At 35.3% G+C, this 19581-nt stretch overlaps 1 protein-coding gene across 2 annotated transcripts; it reads right to left on the bottom strand.

Moving 5' to 3' along the window:
- Window positions 1–1989: 1989 nt before the first annotated feature.
- On the bottom strand, window positions 1990–18551 carry tm9sf5 (transmembrane 9 superfamily protein member 5). 2 transcript variants are annotated; one of them, XM_073820106.1, is made up of 18 exons: window positions 18289–18551; window positions 18009–18076; window positions 17821–17914; window positions 17433–17560; window positions 17107–17236; window positions 14799–14926; window positions 14421–14532; window positions 13778–13857; window positions 13575–13680; window positions 13243–13284; window positions 12815–12947; window positions 11776–11895; window positions 9445–9502; window positions 9182–9341; window positions 7879–8030; window positions 5677–5788; window positions 5231–5402; window positions 1990–2400 (listed from the first exon to the last, which is right to left on the bottom strand). In XM_073820106.1, exons 1-18 carry the CDS (start codon window positions 18415–18417, stop codon window positions 2333–2335), a joined length of 1992 nt encoding a protein of 663 aa, XP_073676207.1. In that variant the 5' UTR covers window positions 18418–18551; the 3' UTR covers window positions 1990–2332. The 2 variants fall into 2 exon arrangements, with proteins under 2 accessions (XP_073676207.1, XP_073676208.1); XM_073820107.1 differs by lacking the exon at window positions 13243–13284.
- Window positions 18552–19581: the final 1030 nt, after the last annotated feature.

The following is a 19581-nucleotide window of genomic DNA, read 5'->3' on the forward strand; positions in this document are numbered from 1 at the left end:
CTGACACTGCCAAATGTATCATATAACCACTGACATGATGTGGGATTAAATAAGCTAGCTTCTTAACCCGCAGAAGCACTTTATGTTATCGAGTTAAACCACTGCATTAAAGCAGGAATGTTAACCGCTTATGAGCACTTAGCTTGACCCTGTACAAAATGGGACAGCTAGTGCTTCCATATTAATTTCTGGCTGGGGTGTTTAGAAGTCAGCTGAATCAATCATGAGTCAAACCTGCAATTTCCTCTGCTAAGGCAAGTATTATTTCGAAACCAGTGAGTGCGGCAATACATATCACAGATATTATCAGCTGTATGCCAGTTTCCAGTAAAGTCTGCAACAATCTAGAAAGTCACTTTCAACAAAGAAAACAGCAGAGTCAGCTAACATGTCATCATGTTTACTCCAATGACTGTTTTATATTCAAAAACAAACAAAAAAAAGTTTAGAATTAGACATTTTTGTAATTATGTACTTTGTGATTTATTTTTTTCTTTCATTATAACATGGTGAAGAATGTTTATGTATACCTCATAAGACTTGAAGCTCAGTACATTCTGTGAGTTTTAAATTAAAAAGATTGAAAAATGACGTGCAAGCATGTAGTTTGTCTTAACGCAATTACAATTAAATAATTTACGAAGTACAAAATCGCTAAATATCTTCTATTATTCAGATATTACTTGTATAAAAGAGTCCGCAAAAAATGTGCTTCTTAACCATTCAATTTCCTTCAATCCATAAAAAAAAACAATTTGTCAGCAAGATAAAACTATAAAAACAAAACAAAAAGTAATATTACTGAAATTCACCAGTAGGTGACATTATAGAGGTTACTGTGGTGTTGTTTACATGCCTTAAAGGGACAGTTCACCCAAAAATGAAAATCATCATTTACTCACCCTTACCCCTCTATAGTATAGTAAGTCAATGGGTACCGTCAACTGTTTGAGGGTCAGAAAGCTCTTGGATTTCATCAGAAATATCTTAATTTGTGTTCTAAAGATAAACAAACGTCTTACGATTTTGAAACGACATAAGGGTGAGTAAATGATGACAGCATTTTTATTTTTTGGTTGGCTGTCCCTTTAAGGTGCAGTCACATTAGTAACATTTAGGTGAAATTTCATGGGCATAAAAGGTCTAATCGTATATTGTCAATAGTGCGATGCATGAGGCAAAGCTCACACAGAAGTCTATTTAAATCAAAGCAGCTTTCGGTTCTCAAATGTCAAATACAAAACTTTTCAGCCCTCAAGCAAAACTTCCAACCACATGGAATCCAATTGACCCTTCGCAAACTGCTTGATTGAAAGGCGATCTGACCAATCATAATGCCGAATCTGCCATTTTGTCTGACAAACAAATCACTTAAACTTAAACTTGAAAAATCTTTCCGTGGTTGATATAAAATGCCTTTTGATGTTCGTTCATGTTTATTTCGTGCTTTAAGTAAATAAGAAAAGACGTGTCAATTGATCTAATAATTAAAGAGCCACAAAATGGTACTTATTGTTTGAATTTCATACCTAATTGAGACATTCATACCTAAGTAACCTGCTTTGTCTTGTCTGTGATTTATCAGTTTTCTCTTTGTTCCGCAATTTATTTTTCACCGCGCGAGAACATGATGGTAGTGTGAGAGCGGCATTGTTTGTCAGACTGTCAATTAAAGTGACTATTACATGTGAAATCTCACTAAGTAATGGTAGCCAAACTTATTATGTAGCGATGCACGAAGCACCTCTTACTTAGAGGTCACTTACAAACTAAGCAGTTTTATATTGATATTGTAACAGACTTGTGAGCTCAAAATGGACAAACGGTTTCCAATAAGAAATCTGCATGTGGAGTGTTTTCATGTGTCACTCTGGATTTCTATTAAGATGACTGGTTAAGCCCATGGAATTTCACCGTACAAAGCTAAATGTGACTGCATCTGAAATTGTGCCCCATCTGATCTGTCAAAAATGTACAAAAGCTAAAACATGGACAGGAATAACTGTATTAAATATTCAAATGACGTCTTTACAGATGATGCAATAAAACATACATTTGGATCTGTAGAAAAGCATATTAAGACAATTTTATACATAAGATATGGGCTTCTGCTCTCAGCGTGGTAGGTTTAGCTGGAATGAAATCATAGGCAACGCCAGACAAGTAAAGCACTGAAAAAGGGTCTTTGGAGTTCACACACACACCTACTACAGGTCAGTGAATTACAGTTGAGCCAAACACACCAACCTTCATTTAAATGTCTATTCTGACTTCCACATGAAAGCTGATCTGTAAAAAGATGATGTTGTGGTGTTCTCCAAATGTCCCTCCTTTAGTCCACCTTCAGCACGCTGTAGATTTTATTTACAAACATGAAGCAGGCGAAGAAGCCTATAGTACCTGTACAAAAGGAGAAATGTGAGAATTAATGCAAGAAATACAATGAAGAGCACAGGCCAACATAAAGATGTCTGACAGTGTACACATTATGAAGCAGTGCTTCTATTAAAACCACATTTGGAGTCATTCGGGTGGCATTTTATAAGATAACCATCTATTAATAGTGCCGTTTCAATGCAGCAAATTATCCGACAGAGCCAAACTGAGCTGAGTGTAATGAAGCACAGGATTAAATCTAATCATCGCTGGGGTGGCAGTGACAGCCAATCAACAATAGGTCTGATTGAAATCTTTAGCTCTGAATCTATTTTCAGATGCATTTATATACACAGGATTCTCAGTCCTCCCCCTCACCTTCCACACACGCTCTCACTGTATCTTGGCTTGCAGGATCTAAAAAGTCATGCTAGTTTGGGCTAAAACAAGCCATTTTTGGGAACCGTTATTTAAAGTTGTGGGACTGAGAGCGTAATGGCGATCCAGCAAGCCTTGTTTCAATCGTGCCTTGCATTTTCACCCCTCAAGAGTGCATGGAAGTTGCCGTAGCCAGGGATCTAGCAGAATCCATGGCAACAGATAGATTGTGGCTAATATCCATCCACTCAGAAAACCAATGGTGGTTTCCCATCATTCAAAGCAAAGCCATGAGAATTGCTGCAATTACACTGGATAATCTGGAGGGTTTTTGTAAAGGTTCAACATGAAATGTCAAAGCACTGAGTTTACCAAGTCGATCAGTTGCGGTTTGTACAGTTGTAAATCGCTTTACTTCATGCTGGGTGAGGAAAACACATGCTACGAAGCAAGAAAAGACATTTACCTGCCATTTGGAGAGAAACAAGTAAGCATGTTTTGATGCTATCAACCAACAGCTGTTTACAGCTGGCTATCTCTTGCCACCTCCGCCTCAGCATATCAATGAGGGGGAAGCGACAGAGATCTGATTAAGGTCGGAGGGAGCGCCGCTGTCTTTTAACAACAACAATCAAAGATGAGGAATATTTATAAGTGTCCCAATTACCCTCAGCCTAAACAAAGCATGACCCATCGGACAGGAACAAAACTAGAAACGAGAAAGGACAGGAAGGGAGACATACTGCAGAATCGAACCCAGTGATATCATGAGGAACTGAACATTTGATATTGTAGGTGAGGTAAAACAAGGCAAACATTTCTCATGTTACACTATCCACAGAAAGCATTGCCTTTCCAGGAAGAGGATACAATATTGCAATAATACTAACAGGATACAATAACATGAAGTACAGTTGAAGTCGAAAGTTTATGTACACCCTGCAGAATCTGCTAAATGTTACAAAATGCATGTTATTTTTTTATTTAGTACTGACCTGAATACGATATTTCACATAAAAGATGTGTACATACAGTCCACAAGAAAAATAGTAGTTGAATTTATAAAAATGACCCTGTTCAAAAGTTTACATACACTTGATTCTTAATACTGTGTTGTTACCTGAATGATCCACAGCTGTGTTTTTTTTTTTTTTTTTTTTTTTTCTTAAGTGAAAGCTGTTCATGAGTCCCTTGTTTGTCATGAACAGATAAACTGCCTGCTTTTCTTCAGAAAATTCCTTCAGGTCCCACAGAATCTTTGGTTTTTCAAAATTTTTGTGTATTTGAAGCCTTTCGAGCAATGAATGTATGATTTTGAGATCCATCTTTTCACACTGAGGACAACTGAGGGACTATTACAGAAGGTTCAAACACTCACTGATGCTTCAGAAGGAAAAAAGATGCATTAACAGCGGAGGGTGAAAACTTTTGAACAGAATGAACATGTGAACATTTTTTTTATTTGGCCTAAATATATATATTTTTTCTTCATTTAGTACCCTTTAGAAGCTACATAAGATACCTACATTTTCCCCATAAGACAAAATAAGTTAAATTTACCCTGATCTTCAAATTCAAAAATTTCTTAATCCATCGTGTTTCCATCTAAAGCATCAGTGAACATTTGAACCTTCTGTAATAGTTGCATATGAGTCCTTTAGTTGTCCTCAGTGTGAAAAGATGGATCTCAAAGTCATACAGTCACAGTGGAAAAGGGTTCAAACTTACAAAAATGCCAAAAAACCTAAAGGATTTTCCTGAAGAACAGCTGTGGATCATTCAGGTAACAACACAGTATTAAGTGTATTAAGTATTTAATCAAGTGTATGTAAACTTTTGACCAGGGTCATTTTTATAAATTCAACTATTATTTTCTCTTGTGGACTACATGTAATTGTCTTTTATATGAAATATCTTTATGCATTTTGTATTATCCCTCTTATTTTGGTAAAATAATTAACATTTTGCAGATTCTGCAAGGTGTATGTAAACTTTTGGCTTCAACTGTATGTTTGCAAAATATTTTAAATAATATATATTTAGTATCTTTGAAAAATATTAATGTTGGACAAACACAACTTCAGCTCATATATTTTAAGGCTTCTTTTGAATCATTGTGGCCATATTATAAAACTACATGTTACTTACAGAGAGCTCTCTAGCTACATATTGCATTGTAGATAGTTCACCCAAAAATGAAAATTTGGTTTTTAATTTGTCACATCTATTTATTATAGAAAATAAAATACATTAACATTATACTATGCTAATAAAAATAAACTAATTTATTTATTTGCTTTTATGTCATGTGACCATTAACCAACTTCAGAAAACCACAGACATAAAAATTTTACCTGACTAAAATGTTATATTACACCTCAGGGATAATTCAAGTAAATATTTTCATCTAAGGGATTTGACTTGTGCTTTAACCACATAGTGTATATAAACATGAGTCAGACCATCTTTCACATACCTGTAAAAATGAAGAAAATGAGCACCATGATCAAGGTGTAGCCAAAGTAGAGGAAAGTGCTCGCAGCCCCTATGATTTGTAGTTTTGAGAAGAAGTAATGCACTGCGTAGACAAACAGGTATACTGCCGTGAAACCACTGGTCAGGAATGATCGCCACCACCAGTGGTAATCCTGTCAAATACAAACAAGAAGGCTTTAAATAACAACTAAAAAAATACCTGCAATTAATAAACTAAATAAAAGCGTTTAAAATGATCTAGACTCGTATGAAATAAAAACTCATTCAAATCAGTGGCCTTAAAAACACAAGACTACACCACTAGATGTCAGTATAAAGTCTATGACTTATTAGTTGTTTCTAAAGATGAATAAGAACTAGGAAACACAAACAAAAATGTTACATTGAAATCAGTTTTGTTTAAAAAAAAAAAAAGGCAAATATTACCTCTGCACATAAATGGAAGTAGCAGAGCAGAACAGTTGCCTCAGAGCAAGTAATGACCAGGATGATGAAGACCAGGAAAAGAAAACCAAACATGTAATACATCTGATGAGACCTGCAGAGAAACATTCAAAAGCAACATTAGGACCAAAACATATGTCCTCACATCAGCTCATTTCAGCATGATATGTTACCCTGGACCACAAAACTAGTCATAAGGGGCATTTCTTTGAAATTGAGATTTGGACATCATGAATGGCTGGATAAATAAGCTTTCCATTAATGTATGGTTTGTTAGGATAGGACAATATGTTAGGTTATGAAAATCTTGAATCTGAGGTAGGGCTGGGCCGATAAACGATATATCGAATCGCGATAAAATTTATGTTAATAACGATGATAAGCTCTAGACATTTTTTGTTCGATATGGATTAATCTAAGAGCCAATCACACAGCAGAAATATGCGACAGCGGCCAATCAGCGTGCAGCGTGCGTGTGCACGTCAAAGTACAAAGTTCATTTCCTACAGCACTTTGCGAAGCAACCCTACACCAGGACGACAACAAAAAAAAGAGAGTGGAAGTAGCGACGAAAGAGAAACTAACCTCGAGTTATTATCCAAAGATGTTGAAGTTGTCGACAAAAAAAGGTAGCACGAATTCCGTAAGTGGTTTGACTATCTGAAAAGTGACTCTCAGCTCAGCTGAGAGTTTGGCGCGATTGTTAAAACTGAAACCGAAAGCAAAAAACGCACGCGCATTCAAAAGCAATTTTAATCCCCCTTGTTTAAAGAGTGACTCCGCAATGCGCGCAAATTAGGCTAAATTACATATCTAGGCTGTTATCAGAATGTATACTATAATAGGTTGTGTATGTCTATAGCTCTGTATCATGCTTGAAATATTCCGTCTCTGTTTGCACTTTGAATAATGAGAGAGTAGCCTGCTTTGATTATGGCTGAATTGTCTGCACTTAAAGGTTGTATCAGCGATTTCTAGCCTGAAACATAAATGTCAAATTCAGCTGACCTTTCATCACGATCCGCTCGCTGCCTGCCCCATAAATTGTCTGTGAAAAAACCGCGTCTCTCTGGTCAGCCTAGGGTCCGAGATATGCCAAAAAAACAATCGGCACTACCAACCTTTCCACAGATAAACAAACAGTGTTCCAACCAATCAGCGTCAGGGGTTTGGTGTTGTGGACTTTCGCTCCGCCTCCCTCACATCCCTGCACCAGTAGGAAAGTCCACAACACCAAACCCCTGACGCTGATTGGTTGGAACACTGTTTGTTTATCTGTGGAATAGTTGATAGCGCCGATTGTTTTTTGGCATATCTCGGACCCTAGGCTGACCAGAGAGACGCGGTTTTTTCACAGACAATTTATGGGGCAGGCAGCGAGCGGATCGTGAAGAAAGGTCAGCTGAAATTGACACTTTATGTTATAGGCTAGAAATCGCTGATACAACCTTTAATACGATTAAGAAAGAGCTGTGTCGTAATTTTTTGATATTTATACTGTAGATTGTTTCAAAATGCAGTGGTTGCCTCTAATTTAAATAGCTCAACCTATAATAGAGAAAATAAACAATTGTGTTTATAATAATAAATAATAAATAAATAAATGTGTTACAAATTATGTTTTTACAATAATTTTATGTTTACATTTTGTACATTTACTCTCATTTACCAAACTCTGTCACAACTTTTATTTATTTTTTTCATTTATTTTAGTAAGTTATTTTAATTTTTAAGGCCAAATCTGTAATCTGCTTTTGTTAATAAACTATACTTAAAAATGTAATTTAATGAATCCTTTAATTTTTTTGGCTTTAGTCAGTGTTGGGATACTATTTTAAAGCTGGCAACATCAACAGCTTATATCGAAATATATATTGTCATCGTTCAATATGGGAAAAAATTATCGAGATTACATTTTTGCCATATCGCCCAGCCCTAATCTGAGGGTACAAAAAACAAAACTAAAGTCCTTAGCAATGCATATTCCTAATCAAAAAAATAAGTTTCGATAAATTGATGGTAGGAAATTTACTAAATATCTTCATGGAACATGATCTTTACTTAATATCCTAATGATTTTTTTAAAGAACCCATACAATGTATTTTTGGCTATTACTACAAATATACCCGTGCAACTTAAGACTGGTTTTGTGGTCCAGGGTCCCATATGATTTCAAACCCTACCAAATGCTGTTGAGGATGAAGAAGAGCTGGATGAAGATGCAGCCGAAGGGCAGGATGCCGCCCATGATGATGCCCGGGACGGGTTTGGTAAAGAAGGACTGCTGAGGAATTTGGCGTGGGATCTGGTTTGTTCGCACTGGTGGCTCAATGCCCTGTTAAAACAGAAAAAATAATAACACACCCACATTGTGCATGACAGCGTGCCAAAAGCAAAGCTCACACAGATGGGAAACGCAATAACAGCTGATTCAAAGAGATATTCTAAAATCCTTAGAAATACACAAATAGAAATGCAGATTATTAAATGTCATTTCTTAGTATCCACAAGTGTGGAATTAGCACCTGTCGGAATGCCAGGAATAAAAAAGGTACTTAAAAAAAGTTCACTTCCAGAACAAAAATTAACAGATAATTTACTCACCCACTTGCCATCCAAGATGTTCATGTATTTCTTTCCTCAGTCAATGTTTTTTGAGGAAAACATCTCAGGATTTCTCTCCATATAGTGGACTTCTATGGTGCCTGCGAGTTTGAACATCCAAAATGCTGTTTTAATACAGCTTCATAGGGCTCTAAACGATCCCAGCCAAGGAATAAGAGTCTTATCTAGCGAAACGATCAGTAATTAAAAAAATAAATAAATAATGAAAATTTATATACTTTTTAACCTCAAATGCTTATCTTGTTTAGCTCTGCGTAAACTCTGTGTATTCTGGTTCAAGACAGGGTTTGTCGAAAAACTCGTATCTCATTTTCTTCTCCAACTTCAAAATCATAATACATCACTGTTTTACCTTTTTCTTGTAAAGGGAGTTTGATCTTCTTTGCACATATACTTTGTAAACACTGGGTCGGTGGTACTTCTGCAGCGATATAAGGTGATTTTGAAGTTGGAGAAGAAAGTGAGATGGAAGCTTTTCAACATACCCTTGAACCGGATACACCGGAGTTCATGCAGAGCTAGACAAGACAAGCATTTGAGGTTAAAAAGTATAGAAATTGTCAATTTGTGTAGACCAAATGTTTTGCTAGATAAGACCCTTATTCCTCAACTGGGATCGTTTAGAGCCCTTTGAAGCTGCATTTTGGAAGTTCAAACTCGCGGGCACCATTGAAGTCCACTATATGGAGAGAAATCCAGAAATGTTTTCCTCAAAAAACATAATTTCTTATCGACTGAAGAAAGAAAGACATGAAGATCTTGGATGACAACAAGGGGGTGAGTAAACTATCTGTACATTTTTGTTCTGGAAGTGAACTTCTCCTTTAAGAACAATTGGTCTGTTCAAGAAGGCATACTCACTGGTTTTTTGAAGCCGAAGTATGCACCCATGAAAGTGAGAGGAACAGAGATGCCAAACCACAGTGCCAGGATGGCGACCAGTGTACCAAAGGGAATCGCAGCGGAGGAGCCCTCCACCCACAGGATCAGATTCATGAAGAAGAAATCCACAAACACAATCCTGCAAAAACACAGCATACTGAAACTGCATACTGGCATGCACCATTTTATTCTTGTTGTCAGGAAATGAATTCCTGTTCACAATGAAGACAGTATTAACTTACCCAGGACACAAAAAGGCGGTGAGGAGAACATTGGTTTTCCAGTTTTCACCACCGAAAGCTGATGATACAGAGGAAATTGGGCAAGCAATTCACATTAAAACTGCCAAAACGGTCTCTCAAAACTAAATAACATATCTGTACTAGGGATGCAACGATACCATTTTTTCAAAACCGATCCGATCCGATACCAAAAATTCTGAGTATCGGCCGATTCTGATACCAGGCCGATATCAGTGGGGGTATTTTACCTTCAAAACTAAAGAATGTATACAATTCACTTTGTCATTAAGATTTATTTGTTTTGAGGTAAAGAAAGAAATACCAAATCTGCTTGCACATTGTTGGATAAAAAAACGGGGGGAAAAGAGATACATGCATGAGTGCAATCAAATTCATAAATTCATATTAGGATTAATGTTTTAAAAATAACATTTTGAAAACAGAAATATTACAGGTATAAATAACTGAACAGATCTGCCAGCAGATGGCGGCAAGACACTGATTTAACTTCTGAATCATTTCATTCATTTGATTCGTTCGAACGGATGGTTCATTCAGTAATAAAGCAAGTGACTCTCTGTTTGAATGGGAAATTGAATCATTTCACTAGATTCGTTTAAAAACGCACGTTCATTCTGAAAGGAAACGCCGCTGTGTTTGAATGGAGATGCGCAGCGGCTCAGTTGTGACTTGTTTCAGATTACTTTTGACAATGAAATAGAGCAAAATCAGGCAGACAATGCAAGTCATTTAATAATAACTTCTTATTTATTTAACTGCTGTATTAAACAATATCTCATTTACAAAGTATTTACAAAGAAAGTATTAAAAACTGCCACTCGGTTCGCGAAGTCCTTGTGTTCTTTTGCGTGATGCTTTTGAAGATGCTTGATTAAATTTGTGGTGTTGTAATTCGAAACACTACTTCCGCCTCTTGAAACTTTGGCTTTGCGAATATTACAATTTGCAGTGCTACTAGCTGCTGTATCAAGAGTAAAATATTTCCAAATCAGGGACATGTTTACCGCGCTGAGGTAGACTTTGCATGTGAAAGTTCCCTCTGAACTCGCCTGTCACACTCACGTCAGATATGCTTGTGTAAGCAGCGCAACGTATTTTAAATGTATTTTATTTTTAAGGCAATGTTTTAAAATAATTGTGTTCTTGTATGAATTATTATAGTTTTTACAGTAGACTATTATTTCTTGCTATTTATTTAATCAAACTCTGGTAACGGTATCGAATTTGGATCGGTCATGCATCACTGATATCCGATCCATTCAAAAAGCTTGGATCGGCGTCGATATCGATCCAGAGTATCGGATCGATCCAACCCTAATCTGTACATTCACTAATCTATTGTGAATATTTCTTATTATTTTGTAATGTTTTGTTTTATTGCCTTTATTTTAGGCTACGTTTACATTAATCCGGATACATTTGAAAACGGAGTTTTCATTTTAAAACGCTCTCCGTCCACACTAGCGTTTCCAAGCGTTTTCCAAAAGTTTCTCATCCACACTGAAACGTAGGAAAACATCAAATTCGCCTTACTGCGCATGCGTAAAGCCTCCAAAATTATACAGACGTAATAAATTTTCACGCAATTCTTCTGGCGGGATAATTTACGGAAATATCTCATTATCCACTGACGCGTCTATATCACGCTCATTCATATTTTATCTGAAAAGCAGTTGTCGTCATGTTTTGCAGGAGAGCAACTGTGAGTAAATTTTCCGTCATCATTTTAGGACTGTAATTTGAAGAGTGTACAAGGTAAATCTCTTTAGCAGCAGTGTGTGAATAGCACAGGCACAATTACTGGTGTAAACATAGATATCTATTGGTACAATATGCGTCACATGACTATAAATATGCGTCATCATTTTCAAAAGCCTCCGTTTTCACAGTCCACACTACAACGTGAAAACGGCGTTTTCTAATTTATCCACTTTGGCCGGAGTTTTTAGAAATAATCGTTTTCTGTGATAAAAACGGGGTTTTCGTGTAAATGAGAGGCCAAACCGCAGGGAAATATCTGCGTTTTCCCTTCGTGTAAACGGGGCCTTAAAGTATGTCTGTACATTTTCTGCATTGGAAGCTCCTCTCAACAAGACAAATTTCCTTGTTTGTACAAGCTTCCTTGGCAATAAAGCTCATTCTGATTAATATTTAACATATTTAAGGTGGACTCACTACCCGTCCCTCAATATAATGCCGGAAATGAACAGAACACAAAAAAAAGAATAGCACTTTTGAAATCATAATGCTTTCATAATGATTTCAGATGAAAATATGCTAATTAAGTGCTGCACTGCAATATTTCCTTACTCTTGTAAAGTCTGGAAGACACATATCCAGCAGGTGTGCCAAGCAGAACCCACAACACCACTGCACATGTCATGAGAGCCCCTCTGTTGGCTGGAGACAGGAAACCCAGACAGGCCAAGACTATAGAGAAAAGCAGGATTGTCACTGCTGGTTATTTTAGGCTGTTATAACAGTAATATGCATTTTTAATTGATCACAACATAGCATGCATAAAAAAATAATTTAAAGTAAAGAATCAGTGGAGAAAAGTTCACATTTCTGGCATTTATACTACCGGTCAAAAGTTTTTGAACAGTAAGATTTTTAATGTTTTTAAAGAAATCTCTTATGCTCATCAAGCCTGCGTATATTTGATCCAAAGTACAGCATAAACTGTAAAATTCTTAATTATTTTTTATTATTTATAATAACTGTTTTTTAATTGAAATATATTTTAAAATATAATTTATTCCTGTGATTTCAAAGCTGAATTTTTAGCAACATTACTCCAGTCACTATGATCCTTCAGAAATCATTCGAATATTTGGATTTGCTGCTCAAGAACATTTATTATTATTATTATTATGTTGAAAAAACAACTGAGTAGAGTATTGTCAGGTTTCTAAATAGAATAGAAAGTCAAGAAAAACTGCATTTACATGGAATAGAAATATTTTGTAACATTATAAAATGTCTTTACCATCACTTTTGTTCAATTTAAAGCATTATTGGTAAATAAAAGTATTAATTTCTATAATTTCTTTCTCAAAAGGAAAATATATACTGACGCTAAGCTTTTGAACGGTAGAGTGTATAATGTTACAAAAGCTTTTTATTTCATATAATTGCTGATCTTTGAATCTTTGTATTCACAGGAATAAATTACATTTTAAAATATACTTAAATAGAAAACAGTTATTTTAAATAGTAAAAAAAAATCCAGAATTTCACTGTTTTTGCTGTACTTTGCATCAAATAAATGCAGGCTTAGTGAGCAGAAGAGACTTCTTTAAAAAAATATTTTTCTTTTTCTCCTTCATTTCTATTCCAATGCACTTACAAAGGGTGATGAAGGTCATGATGAAGACCTGAGTTCCCTGTCCCAGGAAAACAGACAGAAGCATGCCCATTCTGGGCGGCCTGAACACGTCACCATGAACCTGCTTCCAGCCAGACTCCTCCTGGGCTTCTTCCTGCAAGAGATATAACAATAAATCTCACTATGAACTCACATGACCGACAAGCAATAAATCATTATGGCCAGTTGCCAAACACAGTAATTTCAATAGTAAAGGAACAGCAGATGGCATGTGTCACAAATGAATTATCAGTGACGTTATCTATTCATTGCAAAAAAGCTTCGTTCATTTTTTTTAACCTTGATTGGTGAGCATGGTAATGTATATTTACACTTGTTTTACCAAGTTCCCAAAGCCAAACAATCATCAAATCATAATCACAAGTGACAATATAAGCTAATAAGCTTACATAGGTAACGTTTGCAGCTGGAGGGATCTTAACCCAGTCTGCCTGTGAATGTCACAACAGAGGATATTTTGACTGGAGGTATTCTTATGGTTATCAAAATTAGAAGATTAAGACCACAATAAAACACTGAAAGTTGTCGCCAGTGTGTACTTGTGAACACGGATCTAGGTAAAGCAAATGTAATAAATTAACTGGAAATTTGCTTAAACACTTTGTGCCTGTGTGGGAGTATCCGCCCTGTTGACACAAGATACATTGGTGACGTTACCATCATTCATGTCTTCTGTTATCTAGATAAAAGCTGGAATGAAAACAAAGTAAATTTAAAATACCTGGTCCATCTGGTTGTACCGGGCAATATCCTTGTGCAATGTTCTAAGCATGATCATGGCCACCATGCCAGACAGAAAGAGCACAATGACCAAAGAGTTCATGATGCTGAAAAGTAAAATGAAGATGGGCCATTAATATGTATATGAAACGCAGATGCTTTTTATGCTTGATTGTATGATATTATCAACCAGCTTGTGCTCACCTGAACCACTGGATGTTGGTGTGAGGCATGGAAACCAAAATGTAATCCCATCGAGAAGCCCACCTAATATCATCATTTCGCTAAAAAGGACAGAAAATAAAACTCTATTACACATCTTTCAAACTACACCACCGGTCAAAAGTTTTTTATGTTTTTTAAAGAAGTCTCTTCTGCTCACCAAGCCAGCATTTATTTGATCCAAAAACAGTAAAAACAGTAAAATTCTGAAACATTTTTACTATTTAAAACAACAGTTTTTTGTTTGAATATATTTTAAAATGTAATTTATTTCTGTGGTCAAAGCTAAATTTTCAGTGATGATAAAGACATTTACGTTACAAAAGATTTCTATTACAGATAAAAGCTGTTTTTCAGAACTTTCTATTCATAAAAGAAACCTAAAAAAGGAATGGAAAAGGAATGTGAAAGGAATAAATAACATTTTAAAATATACTCAAATAGAAAAGTTATTTTAAATAGTGCAAATATTTCAGACTTTTACTGTTTTTGCTGTACTTAGGATCAAATAAATGCAGACTTGGTGACCAGAAGAGACTTCTTTAAAAAACATTAAAAATCTTACTGTTCAAAAACTTTTGACTGGTAGTGTATCTCATTGCAATGACTCTATAAATAAACATACCTTATATGTAACTGAATAAGTGTAGGTGACTTTGAGATTACTGCTGAATTCTGCTGGTATGTCCATTGGAGAGCCTTCACATGTTGGATTTGCGTCATCACTATGCTTGACGCTATCCAACAGACAACAGACAACATATGCATTACTCTTTTCTAACAAACTATACCATGGATAAGATAACTCTAATGTTCTAATCCATGTGCATTACAGTAAATATTTGCTTGGTTTTCTTGTTGAAGTGTGCTTGCAAGCAGATATCAATGCTTAACATTTACTTCTAGTTAAATCTGAAATCTGAAAAGCATACAGGCCCACAGAAAGTGGAGCAAGACATAAAATATGGTCTTAAGTTACAGACACTTAGTCGCAAAATCACACCTTCTTGGTTCCAGTGTTGCCGCCACAAGTCGAGCATTCATCCCATTTGTTTCATCTCCACTGTGGTAAACTATGGTGATGTCCACATGGTTGAAAATATAAAAAGTGTTCTTCTTGTTGAAATCAGCCTAAATTAGTGGATAAAATCATGTCAGAAGGGGGTACAAATCAGAAAGGCATCTTTCTACCTCTTTTACTAAAACTTTTGGTTACTAATATAGACTAAATAGAAAAATAGCTAAAATCTCCTTAATGAGCAACTGTGTCAATATTCTGTTCTTAAACAAAAACAAACGTATTGTTTTATCTAAAGGCTGAAGTGATGGCAAATGTGACATCTTTCTCTTGTCAAACTCACATAATCAATCACTACATTTTTTCCTCTTTTGTTAACTCATAGAAATGCAATAGGAACAAAAAAATGTATCTGTCACAGACATTGGCCAACTATTATATTACTTTCATCTGTAAAATGTTAAAAGGGCCATTATATTTTAAAAAACTAGTGAGTAATAAACCAATATAGGATTTAAGAACCAAACAGTCAATTAATTTTGAGTCCATTCTACAAATACAGTAAATCTCATGACTTTTGATGTATTAGATATTTAAGTAACTGTTATCTTACATAAACTTAAGTGACAAGTAGGTATTTTAAACACATCAACAGTTGAAGTTTACAAACACCTTGCAGAATCTGCAAAATGTTAATTATTTTACCAAACTAAATCGATATTTTACATAAAAGACATGTTCTAATAGTCCACAAAGGAAAATAATAATAAAATTTATAAAAATGACCCCGTTCAAAAATGTATATATGCTTTTATCTTATTACTGTGTTGTTATCTGTTGATCAACGGCTGTTTTTTTGTTTGTTTGTTTTTTAAGTGACAGTCCCTTGTTTGCCCTGAACAGTTAAACTGCCTGCTTTTCTTCAGAAAAATCCTTCAGGTCCCACAAATGATTTGGATTTTCAGCATTGTTGTGTATTTAAACCCTTTCCAACAATTACCAATTACTATTTGATTTTTAGATCCATCTTTTCAAACTGAGGAAAACTGAGGGTCACATATGCAACTATTATAGAGGGTATAAATGCTCACTGATGCTCCGGAAGGAAAAAACACTGCATTAAGAGCCAGGGGTGTAAACTTTTGAACAGAATAAAGATGTTTTCGGATTTTGCCTAAATATCATTTTTTCCCCCATTTAGTACTACCCTTCAGAAACTCCAGAACATACTTTTAGGAAGACAAAAAAAATTTAATTTACCCTGATCTTCAAATTCAAAAGGTTTTCAACCCCTGACTCTTAATGCATCGTGTTTCCATCTGGAGCATGAGTGTTTGAAACTTTTGTAATAGTTGCATATGAGTCACTCAGTTGTCCTCAGTGTGGAAAGATGGACCTCAAAATCATACAGTCATTGTTGATAAGAGTTTAAATACAAAACAATTCTGGAAACGAAAAAAAAAAAAACACAGAATGTGTTGGACCTGAAGGATTTTTCTGAAGAACAGTGGGCAGTTTAACTTTTCAGGACAAACAAGGGACTTGTGAACAACTATCACTAAAGAAAAAAAAAAAAACACACAGCTGTGGATCATTCAGGTAACAACACATATTAAGAATCAAGTGTGTGTGTGTGTGTGTGTGTGTGTGTGTGTGTGTGTGTGTGTGTGTGTGTGTGTGTGTGTGTACCTGGTATTCATCACGTTGTGGGGACCAAATGTCCCCACAAGGATAGGAATACCAGTAGATTTTGACCTTGTGGGGACATTTCTCAGGTCCCCATGAGGAAACAGGCTTATAAATCATGGACAATGAGTTTTTTTGATGAAGTAAAAGTGTGCACAATCTCCTGTGAGGGCTAGGTTTAGGTGTAGGGCCATAGAAAGTACGGTTTGTACAGTATAAAAACCATTACGCCTATGGAATGTCCCCATAAAACATGTAAACCCAACATGTGTGTGTGTGTGTGTGTGTGTGTGTGTGTGTGTGTGTGTGTGTGTGTGTGTGTGTGTGTGTGTGTGTGTGTGTGTGTGAACTTTTGAACGGGGATCATTTTTATAAATTTAACTATTATTTTCTTTTGTGGACTGTATGTTAATGTCTTTTATGTGAACTATCTACTACCTACTATTCAGGTCAGTACTAAATAAAAAATAACATGTATTTTGTATGATCCCTCTTATTTTGAGAAAATAATGAACATTTTGCAGATTCTGCAAGGTGTATGTAAACTTTTGACAACTGCAACTTTTTATCCTATAACATTTATCTCATCACAGACTGTCTCTCTCACATTTATCACACAGGCATCCTTTGGCTTTCCTTCTTGGTTCACTAGACATCCAATGGGAAATCCTGGGTTGCAGACTTTCTGATTGTCTTCCACGATATAGCACCATGTCACTGGCATGTTGTCAACAATCCTGCAAAACAAGATTATGTATAAACCAAATCCACATTTTATGGGCAACCAATAAATTTAATTTAAAGTATTGTGATATATGCCAAACATTTCAGATAGCAAATTGGTTTTGTGTCTTTACAAGTGTCAAAGCAAAATGACACTTTTACGTTTGCTACTACTACCACACCTACCCCAGGCACAACATCTAGACTTACCAGTGGTGCTGGTAATTCAGCTCCATTCCTTTCTTTAGAAAGTCCAACTTTAACTTGTCTTCTTTTGAACCTGTATCATACGATTTGGTGCAGACCTTCACACAAGGCTTGTCAGCCTTAAATGAAAACTAAGGAGAATTTCCAAAATCAGTATATGAAGGATCAATCCATTACATGAGAAGCACTGATGTTATGACAATGCAAAAATAAATCACACAAAAGGAAGAACTGTCTGTCTGACAGTTGCATCAACAACTAGTAAAACTTGACAAACGAGATGCCAGCTCTCAGTGAACTAGGTGTACCTTTCTAAATATCACCGCCACAATTATATTACATTACAATGAAGACAGAACAAATAAAAAAAAAACATAATTCAACCTCTTACCTTGTAAGGGGACGTCTCTATTCTTTCTCCAAATAATACCTGCCCAAGGTTCTCTGAAGGCCTTTTTTCATCCATATCTTTGCAAAAATCAAACCTAAAGCAAAACGTATTCCCTCACAGATCAGTCCTTCGATAGAAATGCATGCAGATGTAATAAAGCTTATTAAGTAAAGCTCAAGAACACTTACGCATCATATTCATAAGGCAGGACTGATTCCACCGAGTCCAGTCTGTTCACAAACAGCTGTATGTCTTTCTGTGGGAATGACAGCAGGGGAGACAGCTGACTATTAACATCTTATCATATCTTAGCCATTTCATAAATATATGAGATTGTTTAATGAACACTTTTGTCATCTTGAACATGGATTTGCTTATAAACGGAATGTCTAACAGTTATTGTATTCGTTATGCCTCAACTGTCTGTACACGGAAGTATAATAATAGTACGGGACAGCAAAAGCTCACCTGACATTCCTTCGCATCTTCTTTCTCGCAAAAACTGACTGGTGCTAAACCCGGAAGGTAGAATCCAAAGCTTGAGCTGACTACTGTTAAACTCAGGCAAAATATAAAACGTGGATTTAAAGGCTTCATTTTTCAAAGAAGCGTCCTGCGAGGGTTCCGGTTTACTCGGTTGGAGCAAACCATAAAACTAACCGGCGACAGTTCACACCGAAAATCACCAAGACAACAAGCTCGCAGCTGCTACGGACTCAAGAAAGATTTCTATCAGAGTCACTTCCTTACTGTGCGCATAGCTCCGCCCACCGGTGGCCCCTCCCCCAATTCGTCTACATCATCGATACACAAAACATCTGGATTAATGACAGGGTTTCATTTATAATTTTATTTTATTTTTTATTTGCTTGTCATTATCCTGCATTTATTTGATACAGAAAAAAACATTAACATTTTTAAATATTTATACTATTTTAAATAATTGTTTTCTATTCGAATATGTTTTAAAATGGTATTTATTCCTGTGATTTCAAAGCTGAATTGTTAGCATCATTACTCCAGTCTACAGTGTCACATGATCTTTGTTGTTTGATGAATGGAAAGTTCAGAAGAACAGCATTTATCTGAAATAGAAATCTTTTGTAACATTATAAATGTCTTTATTATCACTTTTGATCAATCTAAAGCATCCTTGGTAAATAAAAGTATTAATTTCTTTAAATTATTTCTCCAAAAAAAATAATAAACAAATATACTTAAATAGAAATATTTTAAATAGTAAAATATTTCACAATATTACTGATTTTCTGTATTTTAGATCAAATAAATGCAGGCTTGGTGAGCAAAAGAGACTTTAGTAAAAATCGCGTTCTGATTTTTGTTACATGTGAAACTTTCTATTGATGCTATTTCATATTCTCCTGAATGTGTTTGTATAATTTCTATTGCTTAAATAAAAAGAGAATGTTTAATTTAGTATATATATCATAAATAATATATTTGAATTACTTAAGTAATGTTTATGTATTTGTTTTATTTAATTATAAATATGTTATTATATTTATGCTTTATCTACATATATTATATCATTTATATTTACATATTTTACATGCAATATGCATTTTGAATTCTGATTGAAACCAAGACGGGTAATAGTAGTGTTCGTTTGATTATATGTGTGACCCTGGACCACAAAACCAGTCATAAGCAGCATAGGTATTTTTGTAGCAATAGCCAAAAATACATTGTATGGGTCAAAATTATAGATTTTTCTTTTATGCCAAACATCATTAAGATATT

The sequence above is a fragment of the Garra rufa genome, chromosome 16 (genome assembly GCF_049309525.1).
Source record: "Garra rufa chromosome 16, GarRuf1.0, whole genome shotgun sequence".
Lineage (NCBI taxonomy): Eukaryota > Metazoa > Chordata > Actinopteri > Cypriniformes > Cyprinidae > Garra > Garra rufa.